This window comes from Triticum urartu, chromosome 2 (assembly GCF_003073215.2).
Source record: "Triticum urartu cultivar G1812 chromosome 2, Tu2.1, whole genome shotgun sequence".
In the NCBI taxonomy this organism is placed as follows: domain Eukaryota; kingdom Viridiplantae; phylum Streptophyta; class Magnoliopsida; order Poales; family Poaceae; genus Triticum; species Triticum urartu.
In genome coordinates, this window is record NC_053023.1 from 594,838,080 (window position 1) to 594,855,263 (window position 17,184).

Below are 17,184 nucleotides of genomic sequence, written 5' to 3' on the forward strand. Positions count from 1 at the left end.
GCCAGCCGCTGCCGCAGACAGATCCTTCGAGCCACCGTGAAGCCGCCACGACACTGGCAGGCTACCACCGAGACCTTCCCACGCCGCCGCCCACGGTCGGAGCAGCGGCCACGCCCGGCCGCTGCCCTACCCGCGTCTTCCATCGAGCTCCAAGCGCCGGAGCCGTCGGGCACGCACCACCGGAGCCACGCGCCGCCGACCGGCCCCCAACGCCAGATCCTGCCGGATCCGGCAAGAGACCGGTCGCGCGCCACCTCTCAAGACGGGAGCATCGCAGTCACCCGCCGCGTGCAGAACGAAGGGAGTCGAAGCGCCGCCACCAGCAGGCCACCCCGCGAGACCGCCGCCGCGCCGCTGGACCCCGCGGACGTCCAACGCCGCCACTCGAAGGGGTCGCCCCGTGCCGACGCCCACAAGCGGAGGGGGAAGAAGGGCCCCGCTGCCGCCGTGCCCATCGGGCTATGCCTGACGGAGCTCGCCGGCAACGGCTGGGGGAGGAGAAAGGATGCGGGGCGAGGGACGCGACGGCAGGAGATCCCCCCGGGCGTGCCGCGGGAGGGGAGGGGAGGGGAAAAGAGGGGGAGTGGGGGAACAGGGCGGGCCGGCGGCGGCAAGGGAGGGAACCCTAGTAGGGGTCGCGGGGTCGCGGGCAACCCGGAGTCCTCCATGCAAAACCTTACAGAAGAGCCGGACAACGATGGTTAGCTATTCGAAAATAAAACCGATGGTTAGCAAATTTTGTTAACAAACCAAGCATGTCCATCAGCCAGCAACACCCATACGTCATACGTGTGTGTTGTCGCATTGTTTGACCCTACACATACCCACAAGATCGATAGACCTCATCGACCAATATGGATGATACACACACGCATGTCCATTTGAGTGCACAGCACAGGTTAAACTGCACACTGTTTATTGACAACTACTGTTACACAAACGACGTTGATATTTTGAAAGTAAAACCGGACGAAACCATTACACGTACGAAACAATCACACAAACGACGCCACGCCATCCCTATCAAAATAAGCACCATTCGGGCCATCGTCGGGCAAGAGAGCGACCTTCACCAGGTTGCTAGCGCCCTCCTCGAGCGTCAACTCTCCCATGTGCATGGACATGTCGCTCTTGACAAAACCAGGCGTCAAACAGTTGATGCGCATCGCGGGGAACCTCTTGGCAAGGATCCTCGTGTATGCATTCAGGGCAGCTTTGGCGACTTTGTAGGCCGACGAGCCACCGGTCGGCCACCCATGTGCCTCTATCAAGTTGGCATTGAAGTCTTCCAGGAATAGATCCAGAAGCTCCTCTAGTCTCTTTTCAGTAAGGTTGTCAATGTCGTCGAATTCCTTCTTCAGTTCTTCGCTGTTGAAGTTCTGCTCAAGAAAACAATACTTATTAGCTAAAAAGAACTAGTTTCTGAACCTGTGCTTTCTGACAGGGAAAAAAAGAACACATGGAGATGATGAAGGGTGAGGATTTGGAAGAAAAGAAAAATCCATATCCCACAATCCAAAGAATGTGAACCTATGTCGTATTATTTGGAATGAATACGAAGCTAAACTGAAATAAGATCCTGCTTATTGCATCTGACAAAAGAAGTTAAACTGAAATAAGATCATTTATGCGAACAGATATACCCTATCTCTTATTTAATAAGTACTCCGTAAGACTGTAATAATATTCTGGAAGACACAATGCAAGGCTGCACATATACTTTTTAAAAACTAAAAACTAAACAAAGTGGTAAACAAAGCTATAACAGAAACATACTGGCACAAATAATGTTAAATATATTTTCTGAAACTAGTAATTGGTTTTATCGATCTGTAGCGTGGTTAACAACTTACCCTTAGCAGTGAAAAGCCTGATGAGACATTGACAATTCTCCCAGAGGAGGACAACTGAAGAAGAGGCAGTAGTGCCTCCGTGACAAGCTTTGCCCCATAGTAGTTTGTTCTCATGCATTCTTTTGCTTCCTCATATGTCTCCTTAGAATTTTCTTTCATCCATTGAACTCTTTGATCTACATCCATGCTTTCAACCTATCCATGCATAAATGGGTTAATTATTACACAACATCTTATTAGAAATGCAGAAGCATAGATGCTAGGCTGGTTGGGTCAGGCAGGAGTATTCATCTTTAAAATCTAATTAAAGTATATGAAGTGAAGCACCAATTAAACTATAAGTTATTTTTGTTAACTAAGTGAGTTGAGGCCGACCCGCTTCAAATTTTCTCTTTTTTTTTGAAAAAGGAGGATGTACCCCCGGCCTCTGCATCTAGACGATGCTGTTAGGTTGATCTCCTTCCGATCGAGCCCAACGGCTCGACGGGCCCTTGACCCGTGCCCTGATCGGGGGCGCCCAACCAAACCATGGTTGGTGGGCCCCTGTCGCCGCGCTATATAAAGGGGTGGGAGAGTCGGCCGCACGCAACACGAGATTCACCGTGCGTTCAGAACCCCACCTACATCCCTACCATCTAGGGTTAGCGCGATACGACGGGAAGCTCCACCGCCGCCGCCATCTCTCTGTCATTGCCGTCGTGGCCATCTCACCACGATGGCCTCTGGCTCGAGTTCATCAACCCAAAGTGAAGGTAGGTTTACCGGATGATCTAGCCTACCCCGATCCAGAGAATCTATCAATGGTATCAGAGCCATGCTAGGCTATGATTTTCGGTTCAAAGAATAAACAGAGAAAGAAAAAAGATCCCTCCCCAAAGAACCCTAATCGACAGGGCAAAGAACGAATCCTCAACGGAAAAAGTAGCGCCGCCGCAAAGGCCGCGCCGTTCCTCTCGATCCGGACGGGCATCGGCAAGCCGAGCCGTTCGGAAGAAGAACACACCCTGCAAAGGGCAAAGGGCACCGCAGCCACGCCGTTCGACGGCGGCGCGCTTCCGCTATGGGAAACGCGTCACCGGCGAAGGGGAGGCAACGGCGCCACGGATCATCGCCGGACAAACAGGGGATCAGGGAACGGCTCCGTCGCGCCTCAGTCGCCTCTCACTGCCACTGGATTCAGTGGATGGGGAGAATATGGAGCGGGGAAAGGAAGAAACTCGCGCGCGGCTCGCGCGGCGCGGTGGCTTCACGCCGTCGCCGGCGGCCGGCGGAGCCCCGACACTGCTGGGCTCGTAAGGGAGCAAAGGAGGGCGCAAGCGCGACCCTCTCTCTCCCTCTGCCACAGGAAAGGAAGGGAGGAGCGGCGCGGTGGCTTTTCACCGGGGACCGGCGCCGTCGCGGTGGTCGGGCGACAGGACGGGATCGAGCGGCGCGCGCAAGGGGGGGAAATGGTGCTAGGGTTACGGGAGGGGGGTGGCTGCAGCTTGTTTACTCGCCCGATCTGCGCGGGCGGCCGTCAGATTTGATCCGACGGCAACCAGCGAGCGGTGCCCTCTTCCCCCCCCCCCCCCCCCCCCCCCAGCGGGCCGATGGGCCATAGTACAAGCAGGCTGCCAGGCGCGTGCCCGCGGTCGCTAGTCCGTTTATGGCCCAAAGAGGCACGCACGGTGCGCAGTAGGAAGGCCATGGACCGGGCTGTAAAAAATGAATTTTCTCCGTTATTTTTCTACACAGCAAGTTTTGATGAAATTTGTCCATATTTTGGGCAGATTTACAATAGTTTTTCTATGCAATTTTTTTCCAATGAAATTTTTTTGTTTAGATAATAGAAAAGTTAATTGAAATTTTTTCTGAAAATGAAAATAGAAAATTTTCAGAAAAAGAAATGTTCATGAATTTTACAAAGAAAATAATAAAGTTCATGAATTTTTTATTTGGTCAAAGAAAAGTTTTTGTAAAGAATAAAAAGTTCATGAATTTTTTATTCATGTTTTTCTGCTGCAAATAAAAAAGTGCTATTTTAAAAGTGAATAGAACTAAAGTAAAAGATTAAATTGTTACTTCTCTAATTCATTTTCGAACCAACCGGTTAAAATTGATAAGAGTGTAAAAGAGTACAGAATTGTTTTTGAATGAAATATTGTAAAGTTTCCGCTGCAAAGTAAAAGTTTTATCCTCCAATTAAATTGGAACCAACGGGAAAATTTAATTGGAAGAGATGTTCTTAGCAATGTTTTTTTCCTTGTGGATGAAATAAGATGCAGATAGTTTCCACGATGACAAAAAATATATATTTGTTTTAAAGTTAAAGTATGGTATTGTTATTTTCTGACCAACGTTGATGATAACAGTGATATAATTCTATGAGTTTTATGTTCAAAGTTTAAATCTCTGATAAATTTTGTATCAAAGTGCTCAATTTTCAGAGAACGATTAAGGATCAAGAAATGCTCTTGAACTGACAAATGTATATTTCTTGTTCCCGCTGCAATAAAGTTGATGATGATGATATTTCTTAGCAAAGTTGTTTAATAGAAATACTATCATCATATTGTTTATGAGTTATATGCATTATTTTCATTTCCGCCCAACGGTGATATGGAATTAATATAGAAGGATGATGTTTATTCTAATTCTGCCACAACGGTGATTTTGAATATAAAAGAAAGTTTCAAAAGTTTAATGCGCATTTCTTTTAACCAGACCAACGTAGGGTTATTTTTATGCCCATTATTGTTGATTATTGGCTATGTTTTCTCAGACTAAAAGTTTTTCCACGCTTTCATTCGTGAAAGCAAATGGCTGGGTACTTGTGACCCGAAAGATGTCATAATATGAGGGAGTATGTTCTTTCTAAAGAATGGCATCAAAAGAAAAGAGATAGATCATTGAGAGTCTTGGTTGATGAATGTCTTTCATGTACTCTCTATGAAAAGATTTTTCAGTTAACATGATTTGATATGAAACAAGCAACATGCGTGTTTAATTTGACCAACGTCGGATTAAGTATGTGTGTCAAAGAGCATTCGGATTTATTTCTAAATTTGATGATTGAATAAGCAGTCAAAAGAGCCAATTCTGACATTTATGTTCTCTTATAGGGAATTACCTACATGGCGGGAAAAGATGATTACGATAAACCTGCATGGCGGGAAAAGTCTGAAAAAATACCTGCGTAACGGGGTAAAGCTGACATAATATTATGTCAAAAAATCCCGTATGGCGGGAGAAATTCTGGCAAGAGAAAGATATGATAATTCATGTGCTTTTAATGTATCCCACTCTGGGAGAGAAGAAAGGAGTATCTGAAAGGCGCAACCATACACTTATGGACATGGTGCGCAGCATGATGAGTTATTCCAACTTGCCATTGGGATTATGGATGGAGGCGCTTTCACATTCTCAATAGAGTACCAAGCAAGTCGGTGCCCAAAACACCGTACGAGCTATGGACAGGAAGGGTGCCCTCCCTACAACACTTCAGGGTGTGGGGGTGCCCTGCGGAGGTCAAAATGTTTAATCCAAACATTGCAAAGTTAGATTCCAAAACAATAAGTTGCCACTTCACTGGCTATCCAGACAGATCAAAAGGTTTTTGTTTCTACTGCCCGGACAGATATACAAAGTTTGTAGAAACGAGACATGCAGTCTTCTTTGAGGACGAAATGATGAGAGGGAGCTTGGTAGCTCGGAAAATTGATTTTGAGGAGAAGAGGGTGCATGCACCTAATCCGATGATTCAAGAGCCATTTTTCTCACTACCAGTTGCAACTCCACCCATGACAACTATGGGGGTAGACCCGGAACCATCTGTCAGGAGCTGACTGAACCCGTTGTTGAGCATGAAAGGGAGGTGCAATAGCAAATTTTAGAAGAAGTGCCAGAAGTTGAGGCACAGAATGTGCCAGAAACTGAGGCCCTTAGAAGGTCTACAAGACCAAGAAAGTCAGCTATTTCTACTGACTTTAAAGTTTATAACAGAGAATATAGTGATACATCAATAATTATTAATTATTCACAAAGACCATACAAGGTGATACATCAATAAGCCTGAAGCCACCAACTTGGCAACGCTGTTGCTACTCCTATCCCCTTGATGAAGGTGTGTCGAATGTCCGGGCCTAATACCAAACAGACATCACACCAAAACCTAACATCTAAAGTCGGGTGTCCCATCCAAGCCACTACCTGGAATGGGTCCCACACCGGTCTGGCACACTCCCAGTGAGCACCGCATGCTGCAAGGGCCGTCACCTTCATCTTTCATCGGTCCATCCTCAGAGCAGAACTGATGCACCGACCTTGCCAGGCCTCTCTGCCATCAACGCCAACATGACGGCAGACAGCTTCCTCCTCCTGCGCAAGTCCATCTCCGCGCATCAGACGCCGAGTCTCCACAGCGCCACGCCGCCGAGATCCGCCACCATCAATGTGTAAGATGAAGCACCGCTCCACCAAAGACGCCGTTCTCCAGTCCCTCGAACCCGTGTACACCTGCAAGAATGACGCCCCAAGGGGAAAAACGACACCAGAGAGCCGCCGTCATCCGATCTAGGGTTTCCCCCCAGAGGTAGCAGAGAGTGCCTTTGAACTTGTCCACGGCGATGCCTTCAGGAAGGGAACGACGCAGACAGCGCCGCCATTGTCGGCCTTGGCAATAGCCAATAGCAGGTTTTCACCCAGATCTGTTTGAAGACCTCCATCTCTCGTGCACAGGCCGCCGCCATCCCTGACGGGATCTGAATGAACCAGGCCGCCGCTGCCAGATCTCAGCAAGGAGAAGTCCCCCCATCGAAACCGGCCGGCCGAGCAGGGGAGGCCGAAACCGTGTCCGCCGGACCAGATCCGCGATGGATCCGTGCCCGCGCAGCCGCCACGGCCTGGCCGCCCGCTCGCGCCACTGTCTGGCCGCCGCGCCGCCCGACGCGCCCTCGCCAGCAACCTTTTGATCTGTCTGGATAGCCAGTGAAGTGGCAACTTACTGTTTTGGAATCTAACTTTGCAATGTTTGGATTAAACATTTTGACCTCCGCAGGGCACCCCCACACCCTGAAGTGTTGTAGGGAGGGCACCCTTCCTGTCCATAGCTCGTACGGTGTTTTAGGCACCGACTTGCTTGGTACTCTATTGAGAATGTGAAAGCGCCTCCATCCATAATCCCAATGGCAAGTTGGAATAATTCATCATGCTGCGCACCATGTCCATAAGTGTATGGTTGCGCCTTTCAGATACTCCATTCTTCTCTTCCAGAGTGGGATACATTAAAAGCACATGAGTTATCATATCTTTCTCTTGCCAGAATTTCTCCCGCCATACGGGATTTTTTGACATAATATTATGTCAGCTTTACCCCGTTATCCAGGTATGCCAAAAAGGCAAACAAAAAGACGGAGAGAACCAAGAAAAGTCCCTTTCTACACAAAGAAAAGGCACTTGTGTTAAAAAGGTAATAAAAAGACCAACAGAAGTGAGAAAAGGTCATTTCTATACAACAAAAAATGCACTTGTGCCAATGCTATAAGAAACCCGACACCGCATATATCAAAAAAGACACTTATGACAAAGGGTGTGTAGTTGTCACCATGCGTGCGTAGCTACCACCATGCATAGGAAATCGCCTCTCTTAACACATAATTCACTAAACAAAAATAGTGACAACAATGCAGAATTTTAGGATTGCCAACTTCGACTAATGATTGCTACAATCTAATATTCTAGTTTTATCTTGTATTGCAACATCAGTGTGATGTGATTTCTCAAACTAAACTATGCTAGTTACAAAAGAATGATGCTGCGGTTGATGAATGATTTCTGGAATCCAAGCTTCTATGTTCACCCTTTACCCAACATCAGTAAGATATGTTTTCTCATACTAAACTACGCTCTAGGAGTTACAAGAGACAGTGATGTTTATGTCTGCCACAGTTGATAGATGCCAACAAACAACTACAAACGACTTATTATTGTTTTGACTTAACCTGATTCTGAAACAGGTATATATTACTGCTGACAAACTGCAATTCGATACAGAAAACATCAAAATGTTTTGCTTTAATTACCTGTTCCTGAACTTGTGCAAACAGAACTGGATCTCGATCAACACCTGAAATGCCTGCATTGTTAATCTACAAGTAACAAAAATCACATGATCATGGTGATGAATTAGAAAAATCCGAGAAAAATCACTTCTACATAAACACCAATGAGAAGTCAATAATCTGAACAGCGTAGTGTACCCGTATCAACCACAAGCCAAGATTAACTAGTACAAGCCTGGTAAAAGAAATCTACAGCACCTATACTACTTGTTAACAGAACTCTTAAATTCATTTTAAAATTATTCAATGCAACAATGTGCTGAGTAACAATTTCTGCACCTTCAGATGCAATTTTACTAAGTTAAGAGTCCGAGAAAAGAAAAGTGCACTTCTACGAATCTATGATTCTACCTGACGAGCTCTCAGTGGAACAGCACGAATGTCCACTTGCGCGAGGCCCTAAATTCAAAGCGCAAAGCGGAGTTACACATACCAGGATATCGAGCTTCCCGAACTGATCCCTGACGAAATCCGCCAGTCGGGCGACGCTGTCAGGGTCGGTGACATCCAGCTGATGGAAGACGACGTCAGCACCGGAGCGCCTGACGCCTTCGACCGCCTCCAGCCCCCTCGCCTCGTTCCTCGCCGTCAGCAGGACCTTGAGCCCCTTGGACGCGAGCTGCCTACACGTCTCCAGCCCGATCCCTTTGTTCCCTCCGCTGACCAGGGCGATCCTAAATTACGCACATAGCAGCAGCGCGCGCAGAAATTCAAGTAAATTCGCTGAGCGGGGTACGGAAAGGGGAGGTAGATGCAGCGATCGAACCTCTTGCTCGACGGATTCGAGGTGGCTGCCTCCATCTTGATCTTTCCCCTCCGACGCGTTGCGGCGTGTCGAGGACTGTGTGAGCTATGGAGTCTGCAGCCTTGGAGTTTCTGATGGTCGTTAGCTGCACCTTCTTCGTACTGCAAAACACATAAGTTGTTTATAAGCTTACCTTCAGCCGGCCGATCGCGCGGGCGCCTCCGCCGGCTCCGTCTCCATCAGATCGTCTCTTGATCAGATGGACAAGAGCACCCCCGTGTCAATGTTTTCTGCAACTTAGTTTTTGTTTCGAAAGAAAGAGTTTTGCAACTGCATGGCTTTTTGCAACGACGGTGACTCATGCGGCTTCAGGGGCGATGGGGGCAAGGAATCTCGCCGAATCCTACAAGGATGATGCGCGGGTAGGAGGCAGAGACGTCCGGGAGCCGCGGGGGCAGAGACTCATGCGGCTAGGAGCACGACGACGGCGAGGATTCCAGTTGGATCTTGTCGGATCCGACAAGGAGGTGGGGACCTCCGGGAGCGGCGGGAGCTCGGCATGGTCCAGCGGGGTTGACAACAAGCTTCACAACAAGGACCCGCGACGGCAGCGGCGAACGGCGCTCCTATGGCGAGAGATACAAAGTGATCGAGAAAATAGAAGGCAGAGGATGGTGGCGAGGTGACTTTGGTCGGAGGTCTGTGCTCGCTGGCGGCAGCGCTAAGGCAGGGATGGGCGGCGTCGATCCTCCCTCGCCTCATTGGAGCAAGATAGTTGTATTCACCTCATTGGTGCCCATATATAACACGTACCGAGGTAGTTTCTTTCATGACGAGAACCTTAATTTTTTTTGCAACGAATTCGGAAACTTTATTAATGAACGATCATAGTGTTACAATCCGCCCTAGACATGAAACCAGAAACTCAGGGCTTATATCAAGCCAACTCTCGGTGCCATCGAGTGAGCAAGCTAAACAAGCACACTGATGCGCCAGTACATTAGCATCCCTACTGACATGAGTAACAAAAAGAGAAGCAAAACTAGCACCAATTTCTTCTAATTCATCCAAGATAGGCGCTGCAACAGACCTAGTGTTGCTGCGCAGACCTAGTGTTGCTGCGCAATTTTCATAGGTCGACTAACTCCAAGCAATCAGTCTCCATAATCACATGTGAGAAGCCACGAAGTTGAGCAAAGATCATCCCGTCACGAAAAGCTAGGAGTTTTGTGATGAAGGGGTCGGTGATGCCGTGTAGGGGTTTGCTCCAGGCTCTGAGGAACGCAATGTGCGAACAGGCAACACCTCCCGCTCCGCCCTTCATATCCTCCACATTCAGCGCTCCATCAGTGTTGATTGTAACCCAACCTGCTTCTGGTGGTCGCCACCTCTGACCAACCGTCAATCTCCGTCGCGAGGAAGGGAATTCCAAGATCGCCAAGGTCTCATGGACCCACTTCAGAGCTTGAACATGGTTGTAGCCGTCGCGCTCATGAGTCCAGCAATTGCGTGACGACCAAATGCTATGCATAATCGTAATTATCTTGCATCTTTCCTCATCTGTGAACATGTGGTCAAGCAAGATATCACGTGCCCAAGTATCCCGATGCAGCCGTGGGAGATATAGCTGAAATCTGTCCCAGGATGCAATCCAAAACTTCTTTGCATGTGTGCAATGTATCATCGCATGTAGCATGTCTTCCTAGAACGCCTTGCAGATGTCACACAAGCCAAGCTGCTTGATGTGTCGATGTCGCAAGGTTACAGAATCAGGGAGTATCCCTCGGAGTACTCTCCACCAAAAAACTCGGACCTTGGGGACGACTTTAGGTCTCCACAAGGCAGTCCACAACTGTGTATTGGCTGATGATGTTTCTGTAGTCGCCCTTTCCTCTAAAGAGCCAAGCTCGTCGCGATTCACAAGAGAACGATACACTGATTTTATGCCCGACTTCTCCAAAGCCCAAGCCAAAGTGTCTTCACCACCCGAAGAGATCAGAGGTATATTTAAAATTTCCACCGCATCCGGGTGCAAGAAATTCTGGCGGACAATCTGTTCATTCCAATTCCCAGTATAATCATCAATGAGTTCAGAAACACTAGTCAGCGGAGCTGTGCCTGAGGCGATCCCTAGGTCTCAAAGTGGGTGTGTTTGGAATCCAATTGTCCGTCCATGTTGATATGGTTGTGCCGTCGCCAACTTGGCGGATAAGACCAATAGTGAGAGTGTCTCGCCCTTCTATGATGGCCATCCAAGTCGCCGATGCTCGAGCCGGGGCTGTAGCATTGAGAAAATTCGTATGCAGTAAGTACTTGCCCTTCAGCACCCTGGCACACAATGAGTTCGGTCTTGTGAGGAGGCGCCATCCATGTTTTCCAAGCATCGCCAAGTTAAAAAACTGCAAATTTCGGAAACCCATGTCGCCCTTCACCTTTGGTGTCGCAAGTTTGTTCCATGATAGCCAATGGAGAGAACGCTTGTCAATCGAGCTCCCCCACCAATATTTTGCCATGCATGAAGTAACACTCTTGCACACCTTTTTTGTCAGAATGAAACAACTCATGTTGGAAGTTGGAATAGACTGGATAACTTTCTTGAGAAGAACCTCTCTCGCAGCACAAGCCATGTTCCGCTCTGACCAGCCTCACATTTTATCCCGACATCTATCCACCACATGAACAAAATTCCCACTGGTGATTCTACCAATAGCAGTCGGGAGCCCCACAGGTAGCGTTCTGAAAATGCTTCTACATGAATCCTGAGAGACTGTTTAATAGTCTGTCGTAGGGGCTGTCCCGTATTGCCACTAAAGTAGATGGAGCTTTTCTCCCGGTTTACTGCATGTCCAGAACATTCAACATATATCCGAAGAATCTCGTTAAGCCTCTCTGTACTTTTGGTTTTTGCATTGAGAAAGATCAAGCTGTCGTCAACAAATAGAAGATGATTAACCCAAGGTGCATGCGGACTTACCCTGATGCCTCTGTCAATATATGCCCCGCCAAAATTATTCAGAAGTGATGTAAGGTCCTAGGCACACAACAAAAACAAGTATGGTGACATGGGGCATCCTTGACGGAGCCCCCTCGAAGGAGTGAAGTAGGGGATAAGCCCCCCATTTACTTTGATTGTGAACCTCACTGAGGTCACACACTTCATGATTAAGCGAATAAAGTTATCGCCGAAGCCCAACTTAAGTAGCATCGCTTTGAGATAGTGCCATTCCACTCTATCATAGGCCTTGAGCATATCAAGCTTCACCGCACAGCATGCATTCTTGCCTTTCTTACGCCTTTTGATCACATGAATGCTTTCGTAAGCCACAAGTACATTGTTCGTGATTAAACGTCCTGGAACAAATGCACTCTGTTCTTCTCCAATCACCTCATCCAAAATCCCTCGGACTCTATTGGCAATTGCTTTGACTACAATCTTGTATAGAACAGGGCATAAGGCAATTGGCTGGAATTGAGATATTTTTTGTGGGTGTCCTACCTTTGGGATCAAAGTTATGGATGTGTCGTTCAACCCCAAAGGTAATTCCCCTTCGTTCAAAAACTCCAGGACGACCACTGTGATGTCCTCTCCAAGAACTTCCCAATGCCGTTGATAAAAATCTGTAGTGAACCCGTTGACCCCAGGGGCCTTTGACGGTGCCATGTCAAATAGAGCCTTCTTTACTTCTGCCGCAACATATGGTTTGTTGACATGGTCATTCATTTGATCAGTGACACTCGGTTGCACACAGTTTAATAATACTTCCATCGGGTTGAAGCCTTGTGTCTGATACAAGGCGTGATAGAAGTCACTGATCTCCTTCTTCACCTCCTCCGGGTCTTGCAAAATCTGACCATGTATGTTCTCTAGAGAAGTGATTCGATTGATTCTTTTACGGTGAGCGGCTTGAGCTTGAAAATAACCAGTGTTGCGATCTCCCTCCCATAACCAAAGCACCCGCGATCTCTGCTTGAGCCAGATTTCTTCCTGTCGCATGGCTTCTCACAGTTGCGCTGCAACAACGAGCTCCTCCTCTGTAGGCCCCCGGCCCATTGAGACGCTCCTTAGACGTTCTAGGCACTTCTGTAGCTTGCGTACTTTCTTTGATAAATTTACGAATTCACGCTCGCCCCAGACACCCAGATCCTTTTGGATGACTACCAGCGCATCCACGACGCCTTGCAAGCCTCTCCGACTAGCCCCTGCATGCCACAAGTCACGTACAATCTTTTCGTACTGACCATGGGACTGCCAAACATTTTCATATCTGAAACTCCGTTGGGCTCGATGCCAGTGATTAGCCATGCTAGTTCTGAACTCAGCCGCAACATAACAATGATCTGACTCCACGCTGCTAATATGCTTGATAGTAGTGTGCTGGAATAGATTCAAAAACCGGTCATTAGCAAGGGCCCGATCAAGGCGAGCCTTTACGTTTGCCGCTCCAACCTGCCGATTATCCCATGTATAGGGTATAGCTCTCCATCCCAAATCTTGTAGGGAACAGTCATCAACCGCATCCCGGAACGCCCTCATCTGGACCTCCGACCTAGCATTGACACTGAAGTGCTCGCCCGCCTGCATTGTATCATTAAAATCTCCCATGCAGATCCATGCGTCATGCAGGACAGCAAATAAAGTGCGGAGAAAACGCCAACTATGGTGTCTATTTTCCACCCGTGGCTCTCCATAGAAACCAGTGAAACGCCAAGTTTTATTGTCTTTCTTAGCTGATACATCAATGTGTGACCGGCTATAATTTTCCAACTTGACTTCAACATCATTTGACCAAAACGGGCCAATGCCACCACTAAGCCCATCACTATCGATGGCGAAACAACCAGAAAAACCTACAGAAAATTTCAAATCTTCCACTCTTTTGCCCTTAATTTTGGTCTCCATTATGAACAGAAGGGTGGGACCTTCTTGCTTCACAATCTTGCGAAGCTCTCGAACTGTCTGGGGGTTCCCAAGCCCCCGACAGTTCCAACTGATGGTACTCATTGCAACGGACAGCACTAACTAGCAGCTGCTACCGAGGATTCAGACGTTGGTGGTGTCGGTTTCTTCTTCTTTGGTTCTCTCTCAACAAATATATCACCCAATTTTTCAATCTCTGTCTCTGAAGCCGAACCCCGCACACCATATGTGTTCACAGCCCCTTCTCCTTTCTCTGTAATGGCCAGAGGAGTGGGCGCCACTTTTTGGTAGACTTGGATTGATAGCCCTCCTTTCCTCTTGTTCTGGACTGGATTCTTGGCTGGGGACGTCACCTCGACCCCCTCCTTCTGCTTGGAGCTTGACGAACGTGATTCACGTGTGCTGCGTTGCGTATCTTGCTTTTCCTTCATTGAGTTCTGATATGTCCATTTTGCATCATGCTTTTATATCGATATTTATTGCATTATGGGTTGTTATTTCACATTATGTCACAATACTTATGGCTATTATCTCTTATTTTACAAGGTTTACATAAGCAGGGAGAATGCCAACAGCTGGAATTCTGGGCTGGAAAAGGAGCAAATATTAGAAACCTATTCTGCACAACTCCAAAAGTCCTGAAACTCCACGGAATACCTTATAATAAATAATGAAAAATCCTCGCCAAAGATGAAGACCAAGGGCCCACACCCTATCCATGAGGGTGGGGGGGGCGCCCCCCTAGGGCGCGCCCCCTACCTCGTGGGCCCCCTGGTGGCTCTCCGATGACCATCTTCTGCTATAAGAAGTCTTTCATCGAGAAAAAAATGAGAAGCAACCTTTTGGGATGAAATTCTGCCGCCACGAGGAGGAACCTTGGCGGAACCAATCTAGGGCTCCGGCAGAGTTGCTCTGCCGGGGAAACATCCTTCCCGGAGGGGGAAATCATCGCCATCGTCATCACCAACGTTCCTCTCATCGGAAGAGGGCAATCTCCATCAACATCTTCATCAGCACCATCTCATCTCAAAACCCTAGTTCATCTCTTGTATCCAATTCTTGTCTCCAAGTCCGGGATTGGTGCTAATAGGTTGCTAGTAGTGTTAATTACTCCTTGTAGTTGATGCTAGTTGGTTTAATTGGTGGAAGATCATATGTTCAGATCCTTTATGCATATTATTACCCCTCTGATTATGAACATGAATATGCTTTGTGAGTAGTTACGTTTGTTCCTGAGGACAAGGGAGAAGTCTTGCTATTAGTAGTCATGTGAATTTGGTATTCGTTCGATATTTTGATGAGATGTATGTTGTCTAGCCTCTAGTGGTGTTATGTGAACGTCGACTACATAACACTTCACCATTATTTGGGCCTAGAGGAAGGCATTGGGAAGTAATAAGTAGATGATGGGTTGCTAGAGTGACAGAAGCTTAAACCCTAGTTTATGTGTTGCTTCCTAAGGGGCTGATTTGGATCCATATGTTTCATGCTATGGTTAGGTTTACCTTAATACTTTTGTTGTAGTTGCGGATGCTTGCAATAGAGGTTAATCATAAGTGGGATGCTTGTTCAAGTAAGAACAGAACCCAAGCACCGGTCCATCCACATGTCAAATTATCAAAGTACCGAACGGAATCATATGAACATGATGAAAACTAGCTTGACGATATTCCCATGTGTCCTCAGGAGCGCTTTTCCTTATATAAGATTTTGTCCAGGCTTGTCCTTTGCTACAAAAAGGATTGGGCCACCTTGCTGCACTTTATTTACTTTTGTTACTTGTTGGTCATTACAAATTATCTTATCACAAAACTATCTGTTACCACTTATTTCAGTACTTGCAGAGAATACCTTGCTGAAAACCGCTTATCATTTCCTTCTGCTCCTCGTTGGGTTCGACACTCTTACTTATCGAAAGGACTACCATAGATCCCCTATACTTGTGGGTCATCAAGACTCTTTTCTGGCGCCGTTGCCGGGGAGTGAAGCGCCTTTGGTAGGTGGAATTTGGTAAGGAAAAATTTATAGTGTGCTGAAATTTACTGTCACTTGTTACTATGAAAAGCAATCCTCTGAGGGGCTTGTTCGGGGTATCTTCACCCCGACCAGTAGAGCAAAGAGTTGCTCCTCAACCTACTGAACCTATTGAAAATGAAATTCCTTATGATTATCCTTCGGGTATGATAGAAAAACTGCTAGCTAATCCTTTTACAGGAGATGGAACAAAGCATCCTGATGAACACCTAATATATGTGGATGAAGTTTGTGGATTATTTAAGATTGCAGGTATACCTGACGATGTTGCTAAGAAGAAGGTCTTCCCTTTATCTTTGAAGGGAGACGCATTGACATGGTATAGGCTATGCGATGATACGAGATCATGGGACTATAGAAGATTGAAATTGGAATTTCATCAAAAGTATTACCCTATGCATCTTGTTCATCGTGACCGCAATTATATATATAATTTTTGGCCTCGCGAAGGAGAAATCATCGCTCAAGCTTGGGGGAGGCTTAAATCAATGTTATATTCATGCCCCAATCATGAGCTCCCAAGAGAAACAATTCTTCAAAAAAATTATGCTCGACTTTCTAAAAATAATCGCACCATGCTCGATACTTCTTGTGCTGGCTCTTTTATGATGAAGACTATTGGATTTAGATGGGATTTATTGGATAGAATTAAAGGCAACTCTGAAGATTGGGATCTCAACAAAGGTAAGGAGTCAGGTATGACACCTAAGTTTGATTGTGTTAAATATTTTATGGATACCGATATTTTCCGTAAGTTTAGCACTAAATATGGACTTGATTCTGAGATAGTAGCTTCTTTCTGTGAATCTTTTGCTACTTATGTTGATCTCCCTAAGGAGAAGTGGTTTAAATATCATCCTCCCATAGAAGTAAAAGTAGGTGCACCTATTAAAGTTGAAGAAAAGACTGTCACTTATAATAATCCTATTGTTCCTACTTGTTATGTTGAGAAACCACCATTCCCTGTTAGGATAAAGGATCATGCTAAAGCTTCAACTGTGGTTCGTAAAAGCAATATTAAAACATATACACCTCCTGAGCAAGTTAAAGTAGAACCTAATATTGCTATTGTTAAGATCTCTTGTCTGATAATATTGATGGGCATGTTATTCAGTTCCGCGGTGAAACTGCTAGAATTGCTAAACCTTGTGCTAAAGATAAAAATAGACCTGTGGTAGGCGTGCCTGTTATTTCTGTTAAAATAGGAGAACATTGTTATCATGGCTTATGTGATATGGGTGCTAGTGCTTGTGCAATACCTATTGACTTATACAAAGAAATTATGCATGACATTGCACCTGTTGAGTTAGAAGAAATTGATGTTACTATTAAACTTGCTAATAGAGATACTATTTCACCAATGGGAATTGTTAGAGATGTTGAAGTCTTGTGTGGGAAAACTAAATATCCTGCTGATTTTCTTGTTCTTGGTTCCCCACAAGATAGCTTTTGTCCCATTATATTTGGTAGACCCTTCTTAAATACTGTTAATGCTACCATAGATTGCACAAGGGATGTTGTTACTGTCGGCTTAGA

At 46.5% G+C, this 17,184-nt stretch overlaps 1 protein-coding gene across 1 annotated transcript; it reads right to left on the minus strand.

Annotated features, from left to right (window-relative positions):
- Positions 1–762: 762 nt before the first annotated feature.
- LOC125539038 (salutaridine reductase-like) lies at positions 763–8,863 on the minus strand. Its single transcript, XM_048702400.1, has 5 exons — positions 8,718–8,863; positions 8,385–8,625; positions 7,913–7,978; positions 1,854–2,048; positions 763–1,379 (listed from the first exon to the last, which is right to left on the minus strand). The coding sequence occupies exons 1-5, from the start codon at positions 8,750–8,752 to the stop codon at positions 996–998; spliced, it is 921 nt and encodes a 306-aa protein (XP_048558357.1). The 5' UTR covers positions 8,753–8,863; the 3' UTR covers positions 763–995.
- Positions 8,864–17,184: the final 8,321 nt, after the last annotated feature.